The 26,390-nt window shown below is 49.9% G+C and overlaps 2 protein-coding genes across 3 annotated transcripts in view; one reads left to right on the forward strand and one right to left on the reverse strand.

The window, feature by feature from the left end:
- The window catches only part of DTX4 (deltex E3 ubiquitin ligase 4), a 35,906-nt gene extending 15,410 nt beyond the window's left edge, over positions 1-20,496 (forward strand). For both annotated transcript variants that reach the window (XM_072790941.1, XM_072790940.1), the window contains exons 3-9: positions 1,109-1,170; positions 1,492-1,653; positions 3,832-3,893; positions 4,814-4,966; positions 8,276-8,437; positions 12,685-12,774; positions 17,005-20,496. In XM_072790941.1, the coding sequence (XP_072647042.1) occupies positions 1,109-1,170; positions 1,492-1,653; positions 3,832-3,893; positions 4,814-4,966; positions 8,276-8,437; positions 12,685-12,774; positions 17,005-17,238 (925 nt within the window). In that variant the 3' untranslated portion in view covers positions 17,239-20,496. The remainder of the gene's footprint in view (positions 1-1,108; positions 1,171-1,491; positions 1,654-3,831; positions 3,894-4,813; positions 4,967-8,275; positions 8,438-12,684; positions 12,775-17,004) is intronic.
- A 622-nt stretch (positions 20,497-21,118) lies between these two features.
- MPEG1 (macrophage expressed 1) lies at positions 21,119-25,538 on the reverse strand. The gene has a single exon (XM_072790939.1). It carries the CDS (start codon positions 25,418-25,420, stop codon positions 23,273-23,275), a length of 2,148 nt encoding a protein of 715 aa, XP_072647040.1. The 5' UTR covers positions 25,421-25,538; the 3' UTR covers positions 21,119-23,272.
- Positions 25,539-26,390: the final 852 nt, after the last annotated feature.

The raw sequence follows: 26,390 nt of genomic DNA on the forward strand, positions 1-26,390 counted from the left end.
CAAGTTTAAACTTGCTTCTTCATTTATCATCCGGTGAGCTAATACTCACTGAATGCCTGCTAGTGTCAGGCTCTGAATGAAATAAAGATATTTGCCCTTAGAGAGCTTTGATTCTGGAAGGGGAGATAATAAAGAAACAACTTATTACTTTTTTTTAAAATCGTAAAGTTCCATGAAAAAACAATAGAGTGAGGTAAGAAGAATTGAGGTGGGATGGGAGGGATGAGTTGTATAAAATCAGATGGTCTTAGGAACCTCATGAAAAGTTAAGCCACAACTGAAGGACCTGGAGGAGGAGGCTAAGCAGATGCCTGCTGGTAGAGCATTTCAGGTAGAAGGAGCAGCATATGCAAAGGCTCTGAGGAGGGAGTGTGGCTGGCATTTGGGAAGAACAGCTGGAGCAGAGTAAAATGGTATGTGACATGTGGAGAGAAAAGGGAGGTGAAGGCTTGAGCATATGGGCAGGCCATGCAGGGCTGTGTAGGCCTCGCTGAGACCTTGAGTGAACTGAGGAGCCATCCTGAGTTTGAGGTTTTGAGTGGAGGGGTGACCTGGTCTTAGATTTTAAAGGTAATGCTTCTGGCACCCTGGGTGGCTCAGTCAGATGAACATCTGACTCTTGATTTTGGCTCAGGTCATGATCTCAGGGTTATGGGATTAAGCCTCGGTTTGGGCTCCCCAACTCAGTGAAGAGTCTGCTTGAGATTCTCTCTCTCCCTTTTCTTGCCCCTGACCCCTGCTCTCTCTCTAAAATAAATAAATGAAATCTTGGGACATCTGCGTGGCTCAGTGGTTGAGCGTCTGCCTTGGGCTCAAGTCATGATTCAAGTCCCCCATCGGGCTCCCCACAGGGAGCCTGCTTCTCCCTCTGCCTGTGTCTCTGCCTCTTTGTGTCGCTCATGAATAAATAAGTAAAATATTAAAAAAAAATAAATAGAGGTAACCCTTTTGATTGCGGTGCTAAGAACTGACCCTGCCTTTAGTAGGGGTAAGTAGTTTCTGTATGAAAGGGGAACCCCTCCGCAGGTGAATTTTTTTGAGGTTCCAACACTGATCCATTTGTTCCCACTTGTCAAAACCATAACGTATGTGCTCTTGCCTTCCGCAGGGTCCCCACCGTGCCAGTGAAGAACCTCAATGGGTCCAGCCCTGTTAATCCTGCCTTGGCAGGTAAGAGAAACCCTGGGCTGCCCTGGCTCAGGGCAGAGAAATGGAAGCAGTAAAGTAGGTAGTGAGCATTTATAAAAGAGAAAGAATGAAAGTACATGAGGACTTTAGGAGTGGGGTTGGAAGTGCAGGAAGAAGGTGGGGAGGACTGATAGCTAAGAGCAGAGCATGCTGTTGAAGTGTGTGAATGCATCTATTTCTGGGCAAAGCTGCAGGTCAGTGGAAAGTAAGTGAGTTACGGGAGCTCTGCTGGGAAGCGGGAGGGTATGTTGTGGGATGCTGGGAGCTAACTCTGCAGTCCTTCCTCATGCCCTGCCCTTCCAGGAATCACTGGGATTCTCATGAGTGCAGCGGGCCTGCCCGTGTGTCTTACCAGGCCCCCGAAGCTGGTCCTCCACCCGCCCCCTGTCAGCAAGAGTGAAATCAAATCCATCCCAGGGGTTTCCAATACGAGCCGCAAAACTACCAAGAAACAAGCCAAGAAAGGTATGGGCCTCCCTATCTTAAGGGGTACGGGTGTCAAAGGGCCTGGCCTTGGCTCTGCTGCCATCACTGAAGGGCATACCCATGGCTTCACCCTCTGTGCCTTCATTTCTGCATCTACTAAGTGGGGCCCAACTACCTGTTCTGATAATTGTACCCAAGTGGATCGATGGTGTCTGAATCCGATGGAGACAGTTTAGGAAGTATAAAAACGTAGTACAGAAATAGAGGAACACAAACCCATGAGATGTGATGCAAATAAAATATGATACAGAGGAGGAAGATGACTACAGCATTAGAGCCAAAGCAGACTGGATTCAAATCCCATCTTTGGGGCACCTGGGTGGCTCAGTGGATGAGCATCTGCCTTTGGCTCAGGTCGTGATCCCGGGATCCTGGGATCAAGTCCCACAACAGGCTTCCCGCAGGGAGCCTGCTTCTCCTTCTGCCAATGTCTCTGCCTCTCTCTGTGTGTCTTTTGTGAATAAGTAAATAAAATCTTTAAAAAGAAAATAAAAATCCCGACTTTGCTGCTGGCAAGTCACATGACCACAGAGAGCCTGTTTTCATGGCTTTCTGAGGGGGTAAAAAGCTCACGACCAGTACTGGGCAGGTGTACATCCTGCTGGAATGCATCCACAGCCATTAGGGGGATAACGTCATCCTGTGTCCCTCTAGACCCCTAGACACTGGTCACATGAACCTTCCTCCAGGGCTCCTTCCCAGCCAGTGCACACCACCACTGTCAGTCCCTGTGTCTACACTGCACCGAAGGACCCCACCTCAGCTCTGTGGCTGGTCCTTCCAGCTGAGGATGTGGGTTGTTAAATGTTTTGCCAGTCACCCCAAACCCCACCTTGCAAACTTGTTTTGAAGTGTCAGTGGGGTCGCAGGCATATTGTAACTTGGCCCAGGGCCTAGCAAGGAATAGGCTCTCAGTTAATAGAAGCTTAATTCGGGGATCCCTGGGTGGCTCAGCGGTTTAGCGCCTGCTTTTGGCCCAGGGTGCGATCCTGGAGACCCGAGATCGAGTCCCACGTTGGGTTCCCGGCATGGAGCCTGCTTCTCCCTCTGCCTGTGTCTCTGCCTCTCTCTCTCTCTCTGTGTCTATCATAAATAAATAAATCTTTAAAAAAAATAGAAGCTTAATTCTTAGAAGCAGGACAGTAGGAAGGAAGGGCCTGCGTCCCGGCTTTTGGCTTCCTCAAACCCTGGCCCCGCTTTCCCACTCCATCGAAAGTTATCTGCTTAAATGAACTCGAAGGCCTTGTTCATCATCTGATGGGAAATGACAGCATTTCACACTTTCCCGCTCTTCCCGTGATTATTAATAGCACACGTTGGGCCCTTACTTGGAGAAGCGCTAAAGGACTGTGCGTCCGTTAGCTCATTGACTTGTCTGAGCAGCCCTCTGAGCAGCTGCTAGGGCTCTTCCCTATTTTATAAGTGAAAAACAGATGCTCAGAGCCGCTGAGAGAGGTGCCCAGGGAGGCGCTGACCCTTTTCAAGGCTGTGTCATCCTGCCTCCAGCCTTCAGACTGGCTGCCTCCCCCGGGCCAGGCCCCAGAGAAACTCCAGCATCGCTGCAGCCTGATGGATGCTTCCCCGCTGCCGGGCTGTCTGCTGGCTGAGGCAGCCTCATCCCCGGCCAGGGAACACCATCCTGAACGTGTGGGCCTCACTTCCCAGTTTCCCGTGAAGATAATATCGCTCAGGCACCACAGTATCGATCGAGACGGTACTTAGCACTTTGCAAAGGGAAGTGATAATAAGCCTACCTCATGGGTTTTTTTTTTTTTTTAAACATGTAACAGTTTACATGGTGCCTTTAGCTGTCACCCCAGCACCTCGTTTGAGCATGCCCAGGCTCTGATTCTGTGGAAGAGAAACTCACTCAGCCTATCTCACTCGGAAAGTGGGTTTGTTGAAAATAGGCCCCCAGGGGATGTCGGCCCAGACACCTCCCACCTCCCCGGACACCTCTCTGTCTCTCTCCCTCTCTCTCTCTCCATCTGCTGAGTCCCTTTTGGATTCTTAAATCCGATTGCAGAATGGATTCCTCTTCTTTCCTGCTTGGAGCCTGGGTGATAACTCTCCTGTCTGGCATGCCCGGCTTGACAGGGCTGTTTGATCCCTCATCTCTGTCTGGGTGGCCCACCAACCATCCTGTCCCCCCCACAGGTAAAACCCCAGAAGAAGTGCTGAAGAAGTATCTGCAGAAAGTCCGGCACCCACCAGATGAGGTGAGTCACAGGGGAAGCGGCGGGCGGGGGGGGGGGGGTTTCACCCACAGGCATTTCCTCTGATGGGCTTTTCCGGAGGATGCAGCGGGAGCAGCTGTGTGTGTCCTGACTGGTACAGAGCCGGTCAGAGCCGACCCAGGGCCCTGGTCCGAGGTTTGGTGGTCTGGAGCTGCAGACACCCCTTGGCACCAGCCCTCACCCTCAAGCCACTGTTCAGGAAAGAGCTGATTGATTCTCAACTACCTTACCGTCAACAGTCTGAATTTCAGAAGAAAGTATGATAAGCTATGGGAACTGACTTTTTAAATGGGATCAGTGTAGAACAGTGGTTCTCAGCCAGAGGGGATTTTTGCATGTCTGGATGGGAGAGGGAATGCTCACAAGCACTGGCCCACCTGGGCCCAGGAAAGCCCCTTCAGCGAAGAATTCTCCAACCCCAAATGCCAGCAATGCCAAGGTTGAAAAATCCCCTTGTAGACTTACTTAAATAGCAGAAATAGCAGCCCCTCTGGTACACTTGAGATAAAATTCCTTTGCAAACGTTCAGCTTAAAGGGTCTGTCAGCCAGAGTCCGTTTCCTACACAAGTCACTGGAGAACACAAAGGATCATGCATCATCATAGCCCTAGAGGACACTACAGCTTTGTTGGTGAGCCCCACATAGCACGCATCAGCCCCAGCAATTATTTTCACAATTGTTCTGTTGTGTAAAGTGAGATGAAGCTATATTTAGATTCCCAAAGGCAGGTATATATATATATATATATATCTCCATCCCTCGGTTTGTGGGCTTTCTAGAAGAGTAGCAGTGACCGCGCACCTGACCTCCGATCATATAGGAATCACCATGAAGATGCTCTGGCCTCCCAGGCTGGGTTGAGAGCTGACGGCCTCTCTGCTCTGTCCTCTCCCACCCCCAGGACTGCACCATCTGTATGGAGCGTCTCACGGCCCCCTCGGGTTACAAGGGCCTGCAGCCAACGGTCAAGCCTGACCTGGTGGGAAAGCTGTCCAGATGCGGCCACATCTACCACATATACTGCCTGGTTGCCATGTACAACAACGGCAACAAGGTTAGTGCCAGCCTGTGGGGCTGCTGCCACCGCCCATGCAGGGCCCTGCAGGAGGAAGAGTGTAAAGACCCTCTTGGGGTTAAGCCCAGGTGATTTGGGGAGCCTTAGAGGCTCCCCAGGGTAGGTGGACTGATTATTTTTTTTAAAAGATTTTATTTATTTATTCACGAGGGACACAGAAAGAGAGGCAGAGACATGGGCAAAGGGAGAAGCAGGCTCCCTGCAGGGAGCCCGATGCGGGACTCGATCCTGGTATTCTGGGATCATGCCCTGAGTCAAAGGCAGATGCTCAACCACTGAGCCACCCAGGTGCCCCAGGACTGATGATCTTGACTGTTCTCAGCAAGATCAGGCCTCCACAAAATTATAATGTTGGCCAAACCAGTGTTAGCCAACTGCCCCCAATCTCTACACTGGGTGTGATGGTCTGAGAGGTGTAGCCTTCCAGTCTCCAAAGGGTCTGGAATGGGTCTTTGGGTCCATGCCTGGGTCCATGACATGGGTCCACGGTGGCATTCATTACTACCTGTGTAGGTAGATTTCCCAAATCAGCCTTCCTTATCCAGGGCTAGTGATTTTTAGTTATAATTCATTTTCTTTGAACAATTTCAAAACGCCCTTACCTGCCCCTTCAGAGGCATTAGAGACTGTTGCCAAAATACCCCTGGTAGCCCTTTCGAAGCCCACTGTTGGAGGAGAGAAGGCTGTTTGTGATGCTCGTCTTATCCATTACTGATGGTGGATTGGTATTCCTCCATTGGGCTGGTTCCGAGGAACCTGGGGAGCCTCCTTAGATGATAACTGTCTCCTGACACTGTCCAAGCTTTCACTAAAAAGCCACTTTTCTCCTGTTCTTTGCTGTGCCTGGAATAACCATCATTCACCTATCTCCATGAATTCAAATCCTGCTTGCTTCTCCAGACCCACCTTGGATTGCATCAGAGTCTGAGATTTCCCTGCTGTCCCCAGCTTCTTACTGATCCCTGCTGCCATAAAAGTCTGGCTTTCGAAGGCTGCTCCGTACTTCTGCTGTAGGAAAAAGTAGAGGCAGGAGAGGCAGCAGACCCAAGCTTGAACCCTGGCTTGGTCATGGAATGACCTTGGGCAAGGTTTTCAATCTGTCTGAGATTTCATTTTCCATCTGGAAATGGAAATAAAACAATACCTACTTTACAGGGTATGATCACCATTATTATTCAAATTACTATCTCCTTGATATTAGAGCTGTAATTTTTCCCCCTTCATCTTTATATTGCCCTGTGATTTCAGTTCCCATAGCGCTGACCTTGGGATCTTTCTCTGACTTAGAGAGTTCATGCTTAGTTGTTGACGGATGCTGTCTGTCTGCATCTGGTGCTCACTTTCCCAACCCTAGGTTAAAAGGTTTCACTGGGGCTTTGCATTTTAAGAGGTTATTTTGGACTGAGAGGGGTTTTGAGGCCATTCATTCCCTTTTTGATGACTGTTTTCGGGAATAATCTAGCACCTCTTTGCATTTATTTCCATGGGGCTTCAGAGATATTTCTCAAGATGCTATCCTTTATTCTTTTTACACCAATACTTTGAAGCATGCATTTTAAATTTTCTTTGCACAGAGTGGGGAACAAAAGTGCCCAGAGAGAAATGAAGTGATTCACACGCAAGGTCATGAAACAAGTTAAAGCTAGAGCAGTGAGCAGGACCCTAGTTCTTGACTCCAGCCTTGGGTTCCCGTTCATTGACCACATGAAGTTACCGTCTCTATTGCCCTGGATACAAGTTAGTCTTTTAAATTCATAGAGACTCGTTGACAAGTCCTTAGACAGCTTCGCAGAGGATGTCTGTCCTCCTGAGATGGGGCAGATGTCCTGGAGAGCTCCTGTCCGGGCTGTGCGACAGAGGTGTCTGCACACGTTACTCCCCACCCACGCCTTCCTTCTCACCCACTGTCTTCTGGAAAGCCTGGGAACAAGGTCTCCTCCCACCCAGTCAGGCTGCGACTCACTGGGCCCCCACTGTGAAGCTACCGCCTCTTATGTCTCTCTCCCCCACCCCCAACACAGCCACCTTGGTGCAGTGCGGAGCTGCGGGGTTTATACGTACTGGGCCCCTCGCCTAAACGAGTGGCCAGTCCATTAACTGTGCTGTGCCTCGGTTCTCCTTACCATAGAAGGGAATCGTTTTTAAGGCTAATAATAAGGCTGGGGCACCTGGGTGGCTCAGCGGTTGAGTGTCTGCCTTGGGCTCAGGTCATGACCCCGAGGTCCTGGGATCGAGTCCCGCATTGGGCTCCCTGCAAGGGAAACTGTTTCTCGCTCTGCTTATGTCTCTGCCTCTCTCTGTGTGTCTCTTATGAATAAATAAATAAAATCTTTGACAAATAATAATAATAAGGCTAATGTTCCATTTTAGCCATTATCAGGTAAGACCTAAATAAACAAGATGTAAACGCTGCTGTAAGGTTTATTAAGATGCTATAACGAGCGCTCACTCCCTCCTTCACTGTGTGTGCAGAACTTATCCTCCCTCCTTGGAAGCCAATTCACAGCTCTTCTTTAGGGATCATTTTCTTAAAAGTCAGCTTCATCTACTCCAACACATGCCACCTACTTTCTCTTTTCTGAGCAGTGGTTTCCAAACCTGTATGGACACTAGACTTACCACAGAAATTTTTTTTTTTTTTTTTTTTTTTTAGAAATTGTTAAAGTACAAATGACGTTTAGATAAATCATGTAGCGCTTGACACTTTCTGTGGGTTATGTAATTTAATCCTTCCAATAACCCAGTAAGATAGATACTATTATTTTTCTTGTTATGTCAAAAAAAAAGGACAAAAAAGGACCCAGAGAGGTTAATTTGCCCAAGGTCACACAGCAAGTGCATGGCAGTGCAGAGAATCAAATCCAGGCAGTTGGACTTCAGAGTTCTTACTCTTAACCACTTTGTTCTGTAGCCACTCCCCCCAGCTTCCCCTCCACAACCCAAAGCAGTGGCCTGGGGTGGGGTCCAGGTGTCTTTATTTCAAGCTCCTCAGGGGTTGTGATGCTTGGCATTTCGACAGGGGCTTCTCCCTAGTGCTTTGTTGTCCATCTCACTCATTGATACTCAGCAGTTAAATAATGATTTAACCTGCCCGAATGAGCTGGTCTCCCTTTCCAGGGTGGGATCTGTCTAACACATCCCCCAGCGTGGAGCTGAGTTGTGGAATTTACTTATTTGGGTGTGTTTTATTCCTCTGGTCCCTTTACCTGTGTTTCCTTCCAGCGTTGGGTGGGGAGGTACTTTCCAAAACTGTTTCTCAACCTGGCTGTTCCTGCCTTGTCCCGTCAGGATGGGAGTCTGCAGTGTCCCACGTGTAAGACCATTTATGGAGTGAAGACAGGCACCCAGCCCCCGGGAAAGATGGAGTACCACCTCATCCCTCACTCCCTGCCTGGCCACCCTGACTGCAAAACCATCCGGATCATCTACAGCATCCCTCCCGGCATTCAGGTGAGCTCACTCTCAGCCACTGGCTACTTTGTTTTGTTTTGTTTTTATAGTTTAAATGTTTGCAGGTGATATGTGTGTCTTAATCCGTTTGGGCTGCTGTAACCAAATACCACAGACTGGGTGGCTTTGAAACAACAGAAATTTATTTCTCACTGTTCTGCTGGCTGAGGAGTCTAAGGTCCGGGTGGTGGCAGATTCACTGGTAAGGGTCTGCTTCCCGGTTCATAAATGTCTTTTGGCTGTGTCCTCATGGCAGAAAGGGTGAGGGAGCTCTCAGGGGGTCTCTTTCATGCGGGCACTAACCCCATTCGTGAGGGCTCACCTTGTCACCCACCCAAGGCCTCACCTCCAAATACCATTACCTCGGAGGTTAGATTTCAACCCATTCGTTTCAGAGGGACACAGACTTTCAGTTTCTAGCATTCCATCCCTTCCTGTCCTTCTTGCGTGTAAGATACATTCTATTCTGATAGTGCCCAAAGTCTCACCTCATTCCAGCATTACTAACTCTATAAAGCCTAAATCCAAGGTCTCGCCTACGTACCATGTACATCAGAGGTGAGCGAAACCCCAAGCACAAGTAGCTCCTTTCCAGGTGGGAAACCAATGAAATTGCACAAGTTGTGTGGTGGAGCCCTCAGGAATGGGATTGGTGCCCTTGTCCCAGAGCACCCCCACCTCCCAGGGCCCCCCCCTCTGCTCCCTGCATTGAGGCCACAGGAAAAGACAGCTGTCTGTGAACCAGGAAGTGGGTGCCCACTGGACACCGGCTCCGCTGACACCGTGGATGGCCCAGCCTCTGGAACTTGTGAGAAACACATTTCTGTTGTTTGAGCCACCCCGTCTGTGGTATTTGGTTACAGCAACCTGAAAGGGCTAAGAGAATTTTGTGCTATGAAAAGTTTCCTTTCTCGCATCTACACGGCCTCACCTCCTGTGCCCAGCCTCTGCCATTGTTCTCACTGTCATATGTGTCCCCCAGGATTGTCTTTGCCTGTGCAGCGAAGATCGTTTCCGCCCCTTTGTGCACAAAGGATGACATGTTAGACATACCGTTCTGCATCCTGCATTTTTCAATTAACAATATAGTTCGTAGATCTTCCCATGTCTGTGTATCTTCCTCATTCTTGCTCAGCTCTGGGTGATAACCCGTCGTATAAATGTACCGTGATTTATATTCTGCAGTCTCCATTTGATGGGCATATACATGGATTGTTTCCAATCCTTTGCCACAACAAATAATGCTGTAATGAATACACTTGAATGCATGTGAGTACATCTGTAGAATAATTTTCCAGAAGTAGAATTTCTTTGTCAAGTCATATTTGCATTTTACAATTTGATAAATGTTCCTTGGCTTTGATTTTTGGAGGCATTTCTCTCCTCTTTTGATTCTTTGAAAGACAGTCCTAGGGAACCAATGGAGCAACATTCCTACCAGTAAATACAAATGTGCACACATTGCAGCTTTTCCTAAATGATCTAGGGTACTTACTGGCTTCATTTATTTGGCAAATATTTATTAGTTCACCCTTCCTTCCTCCCTCCTCCTTGCCTTCTTCCATTTTGTCTTTTATTCTTTTTTTAAAAAGATTTATTTATTTGGGAGAGAGAGAGACTGAGAGTAGGGACGGGGGAAAGGGGGGCCCTGGGCCCTTACCTACCACTAAGTAGGTAGCCCCCCATGCAGGGCCTGATCCCAGGACCCCTAGATCATGACCTGAGCTGAAGTCAGATGCTTAACTGACTGAGCCACCCAGGCACACCTTATACACTGGAAGATGGATTATGGGCCGGGCATTTTCTAGGTGCTGGAGAAACAATGATGCTCCCCTGAAGTCCCTATTGTAGTGGGATAAGGAAGCCAATACATAATGCACAACCAAGGTACTTCCACCTAGTGGTAAGTCATGTGGAAGAAAGAAAACAAGAGGGTGTGAGAATCTGTAAAAGAGTTCAATAAAAAACATGGTTCTTCCTGGACGGTCTTACCAGCCAGTCAGGGAAAATAAATACACATCAATTAAACTATAGAGCAAGGTGTGGTGTGCACCACTGATAAATATGGTGGGAGGCCACACAAGGTCTCCAAAGGGTGATAGACCTGGGTTCTGACTGCTGGCTGACTCTTTATTGGCTGGGACTTTGGACAACCACTTGACCTGGCTGAGCTCAGTTTCTTTATCGGTACAGCTGGGGGCCTCCTGTGCAGGAGTTTTGTAAGGATCAGAGACCACATTTGTATGTGGAGACTGGTACTGGGCAACGTGCTCAGGTGCTCAGTAGCTGGTCACTGGTAGTCCTTGAGTTTGCTACCTGTCAGGATAAGGAAGAGGGCTTATGTCTGTCTGTCTGTCTGTCTGTCTGGGAGGATTGGAGGAGCCTTTCTGGTACAGGGCACATGGTAGGAGAGCCTGGAGAGCCGTGAAGAAATGGAGGAGAGCATTTTTAGTGGGAGGTCACAGTGGAACTATAGCAGAGAGGAAGTGGGGGTGTTGGAGGCCCATGAGGAAGGGTTTAATTTGGGGTTTGCAACTTGCAAAAGTGGAGGATGGGAGGAAAGAGGGCACATGAAGGTTATAGAAGACTTGACAGTGAAGGAGGACTGTGGCCAGGCCCTGAAAGGACGCCAACCCTCAGAGGGCTGTAACTTTGTCAGGCTGTGGGGAGTTCTGGGAAGCTGCTGGGCATGACTAGCATCATGGAAAGGTGTGGTTGGGAATGTGCTTCAGGAAGGTCAGCCCGGGAGAAGAACGAGGGGTGACCTGATAGGCCAGTTAGGAGACCACTCCGGTCATGGGGCCTGAACACGGGAGGCGCTGGTGACAAGGGAGAGCGGAGATCTGGTTGGATGTGGGGGCCTCTGAGACTCCTGGGATGATTGGAGGCAGCCAGTTGGGATGGTAGGAACACGACTGACCATAAGGGAGTTGGGAGAAAGCCAGTGGCCAAGGAGGCAAGTACAACAGACTGAAGTCCAAGAGGATGGGGCTTGGGGAGAGGCAGCTATTTGGCAGGAGGCTCTTTGCCTCCGGGATTGAGGAAGGACCGGGGTACTGGGGGTAGAGGTGCCCATTGCACCTCCAGTTTGAAAACCCAAGCTGTGTCAAGGGAAATGCAGCTCTGTGGGTCAGTACAGCCACTCTGTGCACTCGGCCCCGATGGTCGGCAGGTGGATACCCAGTGCCACGTCCCTCCCTGTCCTCAGAGAGCCTAGGGACCGCAGGAGCTCAGGCTTCCCCGACAGGTGGAGAACTTGAAGCTCCGCCTTCACTTCTGAGAGTGGTTCCCTGGGGGAGAAACTGCGATCAGGGAGTTTGTGATTTTATCATTATTATATTGGTTTCGCCTAGAAGGGGTTTTCCAAAGGGTTCCACAGACCCATCCCTGATCAGAGATGCTCAGAAATCACAAATATTTGGGTGGGGACGGGGAGGGGTTGGGGGGATGGAAGTGCCGTGGTACTGGGAGAAAGTCCCTCCCTTTTCCCCGAGTTTCTTAGGGGGCCTGTGGACCCTTTCTGGACCCTGATCAGGATGCCTGGCTCCCGGCCGAGTTCTGCTTCAGTTTCTTTCCCACCCAAGCAGCCTGGGACTGCTTGCCTGCTTGGGGGATTGCTGCACAGTCACGCTCAGTGCAGCATTATTCGCATTATTCACAAGAGCCGAGGCACATCCAGTGCAGCGTTATTCCCAAGAGCCGAGGCTGGGAGGAAATCTAAATGTCCATTAGTGGATGGACAGACAGATAAAGGTGATTGCAGGGCTCCTGGCTCAGAAGCACTTTTGTTATTCTGAGTAGTTCAGAGGTAAGCAGTTCACCATGTGCCCCAGGAAATCTAGGCTTAAGTTTCGGCCAAGCCTTTGGAGAAGCCCTGGAACTGCTGTCGCTGTCGTTGTAAAACAAAAGAGCCAGCATAGCTGACGGGTGATGATGTGCTCATACTGTGCACCGGGGCCAAGCACACTTAACATTCATACCCTCCCTGTTTAAGGCATGGGGACCCACGCCCCAGGAGAGGGCTCCAGCCAACACGTCTGGGAGGGGGCAGCTCGGAATCCAAGCCCAGGGCATGCACTCCACAGCGCATACGTGAAACCGCCACTCCCACAGTTTTGGGATCTGTTCTGTGTCTAGACACTGTGACCATTATTATTGTCATCATTATTTGAGTTGCTCATGGTCTGCACCCCTTTGTTAAAAATATATTTAAAAATGCCCCTCGCTGTCTGTCTTTTTGCTTTCAGGGGCCAGAGCACCCGAATCCTGGGAAGAGTTTCAGCGCCCGTGGCTTCCCACGACACTGTTACCTCCCGGACAGCGAGAAAGGAAGAAAAGTAAGAGCCGGAATCTGGGTGGGGTGGGGGAGGATTTACAGCTCTGACAGGGCCCCAAGTTTTGCTTCCTGCCGTGCTGGGTCTTTTTTTATTCTAGATGCACATGGTAACAGGATTGTATTTGAGTAACCCTAGGTTAGGGGGGCTATGATTAGAATTCTTTTCTCTTGTAGGGTGATGGGGGCAGGGTGTTTTCCTCACCTGGATATTACTGGCAATAATTCATCTATTTTAGGATCCCTTCTATTGGGCTTTGCTGCTTAGCAGCTGGTCCTGGGACCAGCACCAGTAGCAACACCTAGAAGCTTGGTAGAAATGCAGACCCTTAGAACCTACTTCATTTTAACAAGATCCTGGTGATCTGACAGCAGGTTAAAGCTTCAGAGGCATGGCTCTAGGGCAGGGATCTTAATTTGCGGGAGAGTAATTTTTTAGTGTATTTTTGTATTCTATAACTGTCCCAAAAGGCAGAGGGAAAACTCACTGGCTTTCTGGATTCCCAGTGATTCATGGTCACATTTCAGTAGTTCTGTAAATTGTAAAATTAGAATAAAGTTTTTATGTTCATTTTTCTGTGGCTAAGGGCAGAAAATCATTGGATTTTCAAAAACCTTCCCTAATCTCAGAAAGGATAAGAACTACTAGTCTAGGGGGGTGTTGGGTCCCTTCTCGTGGGGTGCTAGGGGCAATGCTGGGTAAGAGGTGGATTTTAGCTAGCTTTCTCCAGGTCATGCTGTATAACAAACAGCCTCAGTCTCCGAGGCTGATTTCAACAAATGTTTATATCTCGTGAGCTGCTATGAGTCTGCTCACTCTGCTCCATGTGACTCCATGTCCTGGAATCCAGGCTGAAGGAGCAGCCCTTCTGTGATCTATGCCTTTCCCATGGAACAGGGCTGCAAACCAAGAGAGAATCCAAGTGGAATGGTGCAATGCTAATAGAGTTGCCGTTGAAAACTTGATGCTCCTACTCACATTTCACAGAGCCCAGCAAGTCATGGGCATCACGCAAGGAATGAGGGCGTGAACTGCCTACAAGGGGCCCCTTGGGTCACATGGCAAAGGGTATGGAAATGTTCTCTTACAGAGGAGGAAGCAGATAATTTGGAACAATGAGAAAATCACCCACATCAAAGATGGGTCCAGTGCAGGGTCCTTAGATTAGGAGTCAGAATTAGTCGTCCTACCTCCTTGCTCTCAGTAGCCACACTTCTGTACCTGAGCCCCAGATTGACAGTCCCGACTGCTGGCTAAACATGTCCACTGTGAAGGCCGACTGCTAAAACTTGAATCCTGGGGCATCTGGGTGGCTCAGTGGTTGAGCGTCTGCCTTTGGTACAGGTCGTGATCCTGGGGTCCTGGGATTGAGCCCCACATTAGACTCCCTGCAGGGAGCCTGCTTCTCCCTCTGCCTGTGTCTCTGCCTCTCTCTCTCTCTCTGTGTCTCTCATGAGTAAATAAAGAAAATCTTTTAAAAATACATTAATTAATTAATTAATCAAACAAACTTGAATCTTCTTGCCAAGAGCTGTTCCTCTTCCAGGCCTCCTTCCTCGTATTAATGACATACCCAGGATCCCTGGGACCCAGACTGGACACATTAGTGGACTCTTGCTCTGAGCTACCACCCTACTCGGGGCAGTTTCCCTGTGAACTGCCTGCTAAACCACTTGACTCCTTTTCTAATCCTGCTGCCACTAACCTAGTAAATACTTTCATCTTTCACCTGCCACCAGATTAAGTATCCTTTTTTTAAAGTAAGCTCCATGCCCAGCATGGGGCCCATTGCAGGGCTAGAACTCAGGACCTTGAGATCAAGACCTGAGCTGAGATCAAGAGTCAGATGCTGAACAGGCTGAGTCACCCAGGTGCTGCTCCCGCCCCTCACCCCCCTCCAAGTTAGGTATCCTAAAGCGCGGTTTCTAGCATCAAGCTTTTTTGTTGAAAAGAAATAAAGTAGAAAAAAAACCAAAAAATTGTTCTGATATCTTTCCCTTCCTTCTTTACAGAGTACAATCTTCTCAGCTTGGCATACAGAACCTGCTACAGTGTGGGTCTAAGCCTTCCCTTGCACTAATTCCTCACCTTTATCTTTCATTTGTCTGCTGTTCCGGGGCCCTCACCTTGGGCTCTTGCACAGCAAGGTAATAAGAGCCTGGGTTTTGGAGCCAAACTGGCCTTGGTTCGAGTCCTAGTTTTGCAATTTATCAGATGCAGAGACTGGCATAAAGATTAACATTCTGAAGTCTTGGTTTCCAGATCCATGAAACAGTGGTGATAGCTTCTAGCTGTATGGACAGGATGTTATAAAAATTAAATGAAAGATGCATTTGTAAAATGACCAACATGGTGACAGATGTTGTTGTAATTATACATGCTTTGGCTCATATTTATTTACTGCGTCTTCGTGATAGACAGTTGACCCTTAAACAACTCAGGCGTTAGAGATGCTGACCTCCATCCTCCTGAGGTTGATATCTACGTGTAACTTTTTTAAAAAAGATCTATTTACTTATTTGAGAGAGAGAGAGAAGGAGGGAGTGGGGGTAGGGGCAGAGGGAAAGAATCTTCAAGCAGACTCCCCTCTGAGCGCAGAGCCCTACCCAAGGCTCCATCTCAGGACCCTGAGACCATTATCTGAGCTGAAATCAAGTCCAACACTTAACCACTAAAGGCCTACTGTTGACTAGACACCTTGTCAATAACATAGGTAGTCAATTAACATATCTTTTGTATGTTATGTATGTGATATACTGTATTCTTACCATAAAGTAAGCTAGACAAAAGAAAATGTTATTAAGAAATTGTAAGTATTGTAAAAGTTTTTATAGTACTGTAAAAAAAAAAAAAAAAAAGACTGCATATAAGTGGACCTGCACAGTTCAATCCCATGTTGCTCAGACGTCAACCGTATTCACACCTTCCTCTCCCTCTGACACTCAATTCAGAAGCATCTCTCTCCATGAAATCTATATGGATCCGCATCTAAGAGTCAACAGAGTAGTCATTCAGACCATGGACGGGAAAGTCAGGCAGGTCCAAAGTCAAGGCCTCCCTCTGCACTTACTGGCTGTATGACCAGGGCAGGTCTTATCCTATTGAGCGTCATCTGCAGAAGGAGGGTTCATGCGAATACCTATTGTATCTGATTGTTGGAACTACTAAATGACCCAGTGCTTGTAAACGAACACTCAGGGGAAGGTTGATCATCTTTCTAACCTATGCTGTTGTTATTGCTGTGACTGTTATAATTCCCCACCTCCAACCACGCTGATGGTAGTTCTTTTGTTTTTTAAAGATTTATTAATATTTGTGTTTTTTTAGAGAGAGACAGAGGGAGAGAACAAGGAGAGGGAGAGAAGCAGACTCCCTGCTGAGCATGAAGCCTGTCTCAGGGCTCAATCCCATGACCCAAGCCAAAATCAAGAGTCAGATGTTCAACCGGCTGAGTCACCCAGGTGTCCCATGGTAGTTCTTTTTTTGAATCCAGGGCATTTTCATCGGGTGCTTTCTTCATGCTGGTTAGGGTGTGAGGCAGTTGTCTTACTCAACAATGTTTTTTTGTTTTGTTTTGTTTTGTTTTTTTTTTAACAAATTTAGGTGAATTAGAACATTCTGCAAGCCCTAACACCTCTCTGAGCCTCACCTATGAAACACAGATGATAATAGCCCCTGCCACATCTGCCTCAAAGTGTGGTTATAGGGGCTAGGTGAGCAAATAAATATGAAATAGCCTGGTCGAGGTCACAGCATTTCAGCCCCATCTCTGGGGAACTATGGCACGTCTTTAGCTGTGTGTGCACTACTACCACATTGTGGTAGGGGAGGTCACAACTTTAGAAGCTCTCGGATCATACGTGCCTTGAATTCCTAGGTTCTGTCTTGTACCCTTGATGTTGGTAGCTAACATTGGTTGAGTAGCGTGTGCCAGCCAGGACTGTGAAAGCACTGGTAACGTTTAGCAGGTCATAGCATTGCCATTTTGTAAGTAAGGAAATCAAGGCTCAGAAAGATGACATAATTTGTCCAAATTCACCCAGTTTGTTGGCGACAGAGCCCAGACTTAACTTGTGGCTCCCTGACTCCACACCTAAACTCTCTCTTCACTGTGCCACTTGGGGCATCGTGATGCAAGAAGAGGTGTACCCTCGGCAAGACTCTACCACCCAAGGCATCATCTTTTACTAACACTAAATGTCTACCTTTGGTCTCCTGCCTTGACTCACTTAGGTGCTGAAGCTGCTGCTTGTGGCCTGGGATCGCCGCCTCATCTTTGCCATCGGTACCTCCAGCACCACAGGCGAGTCAGATACGGTCATCTGGAATGAGGTCCACCACAAGACGGAGTTCGGCTCTAATCTCACAGGTCATGGCTACCCAGATGCCAATTATCTGGATAACGTGCTGGCTGAACTGGCTGCCCAGGGCATTTCTGAGGACAGCACTGCCCAGGAGAAGGACTGAGCTGGGCGGGGGTGGGGTGGGGTGGTCTTTGGACCAGGGAGGGCTGTGGGGACCACAGGGCAGGAAGCGGGGGAGTCAAGATGGAGGTTGGTGCCATGCCCTCCCAACTCCCTCATCTCCCCTTCTGTCCTGTCCCCATCCCCCATCCCTCTCGGCCACGGGTGGGGAGCGAGATTGAGTAAGGTGACGTCATTCATAAACCTCATCCACCACAAAGGGGACATGGGATGAGGGCCATCCTCGGTCTATTCCCATGGAGTTTTCGGTGCTGGGTAGGCAAGAACCCCCCCACTCCCCTAAATAGGGGGCATGGTCAGCACACTTAGGGTATGGACAGTGTGTGAGCACTCCATACCCTGGCCTTGTGAAGCCTGGGGTTCAGTACCTCAGCTGGCTTCTTGCTGCTTCCACTCTGCTTCAAGAGCGGAGTTTCTGCTTTTCTCTCCTCCTCTGGAGGCGAGGAGCTCTCACTGTGCAAGATTGGGGGGCAAAGGGGTGAACCGCTAATCTGCTGTGACATCAGAAATCGATGCCTCGGTGTACAGCGAGGAAGCACTTCTCGCCAAGAGGGTCAGGGAGGCAAAGGCTTCTGGGAGCACATTCAGCTCCCATAATAGTCCTTGGCTTCCCTGGGCCCTCCCTCCTCAAATTTTTGACCTGTCCAAAGAGGCATCCGGTTCTCTTGTGCGGATGGATGGACTCTGGGATTCCTCTCAGGGGTGGCATCCCATGATGTTTCCAGCCCCTCTCTGATCAGACCAGAGTCTGCATCCCACTTTGCATCTGAACTGTCCTCAGGGAGAGGAGCCCATAGCCTTCTTCCCAACTCATCCCAGACCAGCTCAAAGATTCCATGAGTTTCATCCAGTCACTGTGAGTAGAGTCCACGCTGGGCTCTGTGCCATCTGTGTCTGTGCAGATATATGTGTGTGTGCGTGTGCACCACTGGGCCAGGCTGGTGGACGGTCCCATCCTGTTCTCCCATTCTGTTTTGCAACTGTCAAACTCCAGTTCTGATAGGGATCAAACAACCAGGCTGTGGTTCCTTGACTCTTCTCACCCTTTGCCAACCTGTCCCATAGTAAACGTGGACCTGGATGGTAGTGATCACGCATCTTGCCAGTTGCCCCAGGGAACTGTGCTTGGGGAGATGTGTAAGATGAGGGCTGGACTGACCCCTTTTTATATCTCTTTGGAAATTGGATCTAACCATTCTATCCAGTCTTGTTTCTATGAGGGCTCTGATTTGTCTCCATGCACGTTTGCTAATCAGAGCCCAGAGGTGGTGCTGGGCCCCTCATCTACTACAGATTGGCCTAGAGCGTGGAGGGAGGCTTTTTAGCTCATTCCTAACAGGATTGGGACCACATCATGGTCCAGTCCACCCTGCATTTGGGTTGTGTCCCAAGACTCTGTCTGTCCCCTCCCCAGCATTCCTCTTGCTTTTTGCTCCCCTTAAGGAATGAATTGGAGGTCAGGGAGGAGAGAAGGGGGAATCGAGAAGGGAAACCCAACTCCCCCTTTGAAAGTGGGTTCTTTGAACTATGTGTTTGGGGGAAGTTCCTCTGGATACTAATTTGAATTTATATACCTCATGTTTTGGGGGTTTGACGTATATATATTCCATATATATTTCATAATATTCAGAAGGTTTTCGATGCTAGAAAAATTGAAACAAAAGAACCTTCAGAAATGGTACTTAAGTTAGAACCTGAAGCCAGGCTTTCCTGCAGACTGGCTCCGTAGCCGCTTGCTGTTCATCCGCAGCCATTTTGATGTTGGTGTGGCCGGTGGGTTCACCTGAGTGTCTCTCAGTTCCTTGGGATGTGCTGGTGCTGAGCCTTTCCTCATCCTCCCCATTTGCTGTCTGGATGCTACCGGCTCCAGCAGAGGGAGCCCTGGTAGGAGGATCTGTTCCTGACACCTTAGTTCCAGTTTCTCCCATCAGCCGGCCGCCATCTTATCGCACCAGCGGACCAGAACATTGGGCCTGAGTTCACCGCACCACAGGGCACAGTTTCCTGCCACAGTCAGGAGGAAACACCTGAACTCAGTGGAAGGGACGTCACCGTGGTGTTTCATATCACACCCGTGCCCTTGGCCAGGCTACCGTGTACCAGACATCGCTGAAGGGCCTCCTCGTAGACCATCTCCGCCTCCAGCGGGAGGCCTGGGCCAAGCATCTGCTGAGCTTCTCACCCACAGGGATGAGGAAACAGACTGAGGGTCGGTGGGTAGAAACCCACAGCTGTGGAGCGGGTGGGGAGAGAAAGAAAACACGCTGTGACACCTGGCAGTGGGCAGCGGGGAGAGGCTGGCTTCCCCACAGGAGGCAGAAGAAGGGATGCAGGGGGAAGGGGACAGCAGGTGAAGAAGGGAGAGGACTCAGAGGGGGCCAGGCGGGCAGCGTGCCGGGGGCAGTTCCACGTTGAGAGTAAGTCTTCATACCTCCAAGCCTTCCCTCCTGGGATGCTGACTGTGTTTGTGCCCCAGTTCCCTTCCTCCCACCCCCGAGGATGCTCCGAAAGGGCGACCACATCCTCATGCTGCCCTTCTTGTGGGGCTTTCCGGGCAGAAGGGATCTTGAATCTCCTTCCTAACACTGTGCCTGGCAAAGAGGGGGGCGTCCCTTTGCCCCTTCTCCCTGCCAGCCTGGAAAGGCACAGTGTCGGGCTCAGCGAGAGCCCTGCCGGCAGAGGTCCTGAGCACCCACCACCCCCGACATAGGATGTTTTCCCACCACTGTTCTCGCTGTGTCCCCTGGCCTGCGCGGGGAATCCCATGCCTTGCCTTTCATGCACCAGCAGCCTAGTTTCTCCCTCTTGAGTCTCCAGGGATGACAGATGGGATTGAGGACAAACTGTCAGATGCCCGTCCCTTTGAGGTTAATTGTGTATATGTGGTTGTGCGTGCCTTTGTGTTTCATACCCGCTCCCCGGCCCTTTTTTGTAAAACTTGGATTTCTCTGTGGTTTTATACTTGGTCGAAAGTACTCGTCCTGGTATTGCACGATTGTGTGCATGAGAGGGTAGGGGGCAGTCCCCGTGTAGCACAGGAGAGGGCCCTGTGCCCTTTTCTTGTCTGTGCTCACTGGCATTTGAGTGGGGGATTCCTGGGAGAGGGAAGGTGAATGTCCTGATGTAAATCATTGTGACCCGTGTTTTGAAATCCTTGGTGTTGCTCTGTGAGAGGACATCGCCACCTGGTGCTCACGAGGTGTGTGTGCAGAACAATAAATGGCAAGTGAACAACCACAAATTGCTGTTAACCTTCTGCTTTTTTGCAAATCAGGGTACCTGAATATGAGGCCTGCGGGCCACCTCCCCAAGTCTGTGAGCAACCACAAACCCTGAATGGGGGTGGGGGAGTCCCTTTTCTCTTACTTTCCCCCACATCTGTCGCACCCACACATTTCACCAAGGGATCTGGCTTGACTTCTTGTTCCTCTGAAGAAATAGACCACACGGCAGGGGAAAATGTAAGTGAATCTATGCGGGAAAGAGCGCCTTAAAAAATACGAACATTTGCTTCTTATGGTTCCCTCCACGTGACTACAGTTTGCAGGCTGTTGCTCAAACACATGTTTAGCATTAATCCTCCTGCTGCTAACACAAACATGAAACGCAAATGCAAATGCAAAGTTGCCCGTCACCCAAATGTGTCTCTGTTTCTGAGCGTCTAGGGAGTGCGGTTTTTGCACAAGCTGGGGTTTGGACTTTCCACAGAGCCCAGCTTGAGCTCCTGGGTCAGGACTACAGAGCCTGTGAACTCCTTGCTCTGGGTTCTGACTTTGCAAAATGACTCGATGACCGTAAACTGCAAACCGTCCCACCCCACCCCGAGTTCTCGTTTCCTGTGGATGAACGGTCGGTACAGCATGTTCCTTAAGTACACATTTTAATGCACATTTAGACATAATTTTATTAGAAAGCTAAGCTCGTGAAGAAGTTTTATTTCAAAGGGCAGTTAGTGCATTGAAAGTCTGAGAGCCTTTAGCTGTACTTTGTCTCTCTAACTCAGTAATCCTCAAGGAATTCATGGGGAATTTGCAGAAAAGTGATGAGCTCAGCTGAAAGTTACCCACAAAACACCCAGAGGTTTTAGAGAATATTTTAATGCTTTAAGTGGCAGGCTCCAGAGAAGAGGCTGCAGAAATCAGTGTCGGTGGCCAAGCAGCCGGGAGAGCCGTGCTCTGCTTCTGTGAGTCCCTTCTCTTCTCTCTCACAGCAGGAAATGAAGGAGTAGTAGCCTCCTTCCCATCTTCCCACAGGCTGCGATGCTGCAAGCGCCTCAGGAGGACTTATGTCAGCCTAAACTCATGATTGCGAATGTCAGTGAGGTGAGGACAGATTATCCTTCATAAGAATTAACTCATGGCATCTAATTTGGTGAAAAGCTATAGAACTATTAAAAAGGTCACAGAGAAGGGATGCCTGGCTGGCTTTGTCAGTAGAGCATGTGACACTTGACCTCGGGATTATGAGTTCCAGCCCCACTTTGCAGGGTGGGTGGGGGGGGCGGTAGTTAATTAAAAAAAAATTTTTTTTTTAATTCTGAGTAGGGGAGTATTAATAGACTCACCCTAATCATTATAATTCAGTGAGATTGGTATTAAAATTGGGCAAGCCTCCCCTACCACTCCCCGCTACAAAAAGAGAAAAATAAATAAATAAAATTGGGCAAAGCCCTAAATGCTGGGTAACAGTCATATATCCCGCTTGATCCCTGAGGGAAGTCAGCCTGGAACTGAAATAAATGTGTCACAAATGGTGTTGGATGCCTTTTTTGTTTCATGCATTTGATCACGTCAGGCCCTTTTCTGCTGGGCAAGAAAAAAAAAAGGGCACATAATTGGTAGTTTCTACTCTGTTTTGGTTTTAGGGAGGAAATAATATATAGGGTGTGGGCTTACTTTGACTTCTTGCATTTTCCCTTGTCTCCCACCCCCAGAAAAATGCAGACTTCTTGTTGGAATGTGATGTGTATGGGGGGGGGTATGGTTTGGAGGAAGGTGGGGGTACATCTGCACACATGTGTTTGGGGTGTGTGCCTGTGTATGTTCGGGGGTGTATTTGGGGGAATGTGTGTTGGTGTGTTTGGGGGTGCACACGTGTATGATCGGGGGTGTGTACCCGTGAGGCAAGGGTGGGAAGAGGAAAGGTCACTCACGGACAAAGGAGGGGTGGTTAAGGGGAAGAAGTCTACCTGCGGCTCCACAAACCAGGTAGGTGGTAAAGGGGAAGAATGGCAGTTTCCCCTGAGCACCGGGATCTTGTCCGGTTTTCACCCTCTCTTCCCTCACACCTCGTCTCCGTCCCTTCTCCCTTGACCTCCTAATAGAAGATTGTAAGTTAAAATATTTTTTTGAGGACTTTATGACACTAGTCTGAAGTCTAAGAGTCTGGACTGTGGCTGGGAAGCTGGAAAACGTGGACTTAGTAGGGACAGCATCTTTCCGCTCAGAGATGAGGTTGAGAGGACCCAATTTGTCAGTACAGAGCCCTCAATGCTGAAAACCAGGGGGCGTGGGACTCCCTGTGTCTTCTAGAGGAGCTTTCAGCCTCCAGAAGCATGAAATCCAGAGAGACTTTTAAAAAACAAAACAGTGAGAGGATAACACTCACAGGCAGAAATTCTTCTAGCTCGAGAATTGGAAACAGTGGCCGGTCTCAGATTAAATAAATGCATGGTCTCCAAAGCCAAAGGCCAACATGCTCCTTCCTCTCTGTTTTCACGTATGTATTCAGGTGAAGACAATCAATGACGCACACAGAGAAAAGACACCCCCTTGGTGTTCTGGCCACCAGGCTGGCTTTTGCATAGAAAGTCACATTTGCTCTCCTACCCACCCCAACCCTGTCCACATAGCTCTGTTCACTTCGTCGCCTGGAGCCCTACGGAAGTCATCAAGTTATACCTGCTTTTTTTGCACCTGCCACCCCAGTCCTCAGGAAGGCAGACACAGAGCGAGACGGGACGAAAGGCGTGCTTGCAGCTCTGGCCAGAGACGAGAGGGACATTTCCCAGGAGACGCTTAGGCTGGACTCTGCTCCTGCTCTTGGCCAGGGGCGTCTCCGCTCTCTGCAGTGCCCGCAGCCAAACTCTGCCTCTCATCCTCCAGTGCCTGGTACCCCCTCTTCTTGTACTTCCGGGTGCCGTAGATGGCCAGGGCAATGACAGCCGCCAGGACGGTGGTGACCCCCATGGTGACTCCAGCCGCTGCCCCTCCCGACAGACCCCCGCCATCCCCACGGATGACCTTCATGGCCCTGCGCAGCTCCAGCGGCTCCCCCAGCCTCCACTGGCGGGTCTGGGAATCCTTAATCCAGGAGCTTGCTGTCTCGCTATTAGTCACGATGACAGTATTGGTGGCAGCCTGACTCATGAGGGGTGGCCGGGTGTAAGGTGGGAGCCTGGCAGGGGGCAGAGACCCTCCTGTGAAAAGCCCGGACTTGACACAGTAGGACACTTGGCATCCATCACTGATGAGGGCTAGGTGTTGGCTGAAGCCCCCAGGACACTTTTTTAGAGAAGGCGCCCCTTCTGTAAAGGCAGAATTTACCAAGGGGTTCCCGACTGCACAGCTAAAGAACCCACCAAAGGGGACCGAAAACCTAAATCCCAACTCATAGTCCAGAGAGGCACATACCTTGAGGTTTTCAAAAAGTCTCAGCGGAAAGTAGCCAGGTGGGCAGGACTGCGCATTCGTCAAGGGGTTTATGGTCTTACCACTGAAGAGGCCCCCGAAGAGTAGTCCTGAGTTTTCCGGTATTTGGCCACTGGCTACACACCAAAAAGCCCTAAATTCAGCCTTCGCCACCCGGAACACGTCTTCGCACACCGTCTTGCAGAAGACGAGGAGGGTGCACTTGCGCCGGCACTCCAGGTGGTTGTAGCCCTCCTCGTGGACCTGGGATAGCAGGTGGATGGGGGAGTAGCCAGAGGGGCAGGAGAAAGCACCAGTGAGGGGGTTCCTCTGCTCCAAGGTTTGGCACAGCTGGGCGGCCTCCTTCCCCGAGAGCTGGGTGCATTCCTGAAAGACCCCCCCGAAGGAGAAGTTGGTCATTTTCCCCTCGCAGGAGCCATCATCGGTGTTGGCCTGAAAGTTGAAGTTGGGCGAATTGGCGTCTGTGCACCCAGGGTAGGTGTTGAATGCGTAATAGTGTCTCACGGCCGCCTCCACCGTCTTGGACAGCTTCTTCACCAGCGGCCCCGGCAGCTCGGGCAGCGTGTCGGGGCTGATGAAGAAGGGCAGAGGCAGGCCAGCACGGTCTATGGCCACCAGGTGGTTGGCGATGCTCTGCTGCCAGGCCTGGAGGGTGATGCCCGGATAGAAAGGAACCCCCCCGATGCTACGGACCCTGGAGTGGGTTCGGTTCGCGAGGTAGCTCTTGGTGAGCGCGTTCTGGGAGGTGTAGTTCTCCTCGAATTTGTAGTTCACGACGTTCATGAAGGCGACACCAGCAGATGCCGTCACGGCAGTGTGGCTGCTCTGGCTGTCCTGTAAGAACGAGGCTCTGATGTGGTCCTCCTGGAGGAGGGCAGCTCCGGCATCCACACTGGTGACGACATGGGTGCCGTAGTTGAGGACCAGAAGCTCTGCCAGGTAGGTGGCCATCCGCGTCTGGTTGTTCTCCAGGCGGTCGGAGATGTCCATGAGGTCCTTCTTGAACCCCCAGCTTAGTTTGGATGCCGAGTTGATTTTGACCGTGTAGATCAGGTTTCGGATCTGAACCCGGGTAGTTATGGCTTGGTCCTTCACTTGAAGGGTCTTCATCTGCTGGAAATCAGAGGAGAATTTGCCATTGACCTTGGAATACAGGGAGAGCTCCAGGTTGATGGAGCTGGAGGTGCTGCTCTGGTAATTCACCCAGGACTCCAGGATTTCGGAGTTCATCTCCAGGTTGCTCTGTTTCTGGGCGATGCTGGTGATTTCATCAGGGATGATGTACTGTCCATCCTCCGTGGTCCTGCAGCTCCTGTAGGTCAAGTCCATCACCCGTCCCATGTCTACATTCCGCAGGTTATCCCAGCCTCCTCCGGGTAAGACTTCTAGAACAGGTAGTTTTAAGGCGTTCTTGCATTTCTGAAATCCAGTCTCATTTGTCTGTTCCAAAGGCTTGTCCGTTTTAGCCCACGCTACCACTACCCAGAAGAGGATAGCACCCCGGACGCTGCTCATGGCTCAGACGGCCCTGGCTGCACGCCAGCCCTAAGCAGCAGCCAGAGAGCTGGGTGCAAACTAAACAGATGGGAAAGAAGGCAGTTGCTGAAACAAACACCTACAACAGTTCTCCCAAAGCCACCAAGCCACCAGTTCCTCTTTAGGCTGAGCTAATTGCAAAATAGAGAAATGAGAGTCAATTGGAAAACTAAGGTCCAACAGGACTTTGAAAACCTCATGTTGGGGACGCCTGGGTGGCTCAGCGGTTGAGGGTCCACCTTCGGCTCAGGGTGTGATCCCAGGATCCGGAATCTAGTCCCACGTCAGGCTCCCTGCAAGGAGCCTGCTTCTCCCTCTGCCTGTGTCTCTACCTCTCTCTGTGTGTCTCTCATGAATAAAAAAAAAAAAGAAAAGAAAACCTCATGTTGTACTTGATATATAAAGGCAGCCCTATGTCCCTTATTTTTTAAATAATAAATTTATTTTTTATTGGTGTTCAATTTGCCAACATACAGAATAACAACCAGTGCTCATCCCGTCAAGTGCCCCCCTCAGTGCCCGCCAACCAGTCACCCCCACCCCCCGCCCTCCTCCCTTTCCATCACCCCTGGTTCGTTTCCCAGAGTTAGGAGTCAAGACTCCTATGTCCCTTATCCAGTTAACTACCCTAACTGCCCCCCCCCACCTCCCCGGCCCCAGGCTGGTGACTCTGCAACAGCAGAGGGCTCTCAGAAAAAGCACTACCACCTGTCTTAGGGTTTCCTCCACGGGAGGTTTCCTGCTGTGAGAGGAAGCTTTGGTTTCCCTATTTGCTCACCCTCTTTTTTTTTTTTTTTTTCTCACCCTCTTGATGTCAGATTTTCCTTGACGGTTCTCTCCTGGGACTCCAAAACCAGTTTCCTTTTCTTATAAATGCAGAGGTGAAGGGCATCATCGCCCCTGCTGAGATACCCTGCCTCCACCTCACCGGGGTGAGCTGCAGGCCCAG

Source organism: Canis lupus, chromosome 21, assembly GCF_048164855.1.
Source record: "Canis lupus baileyi chromosome 21, mCanLup2.hap1, whole genome shotgun sequence".
Lineage (NCBI taxonomy): Eukaryota > Metazoa > Chordata > Mammalia > Carnivora > Canidae > Canis > Canis lupus.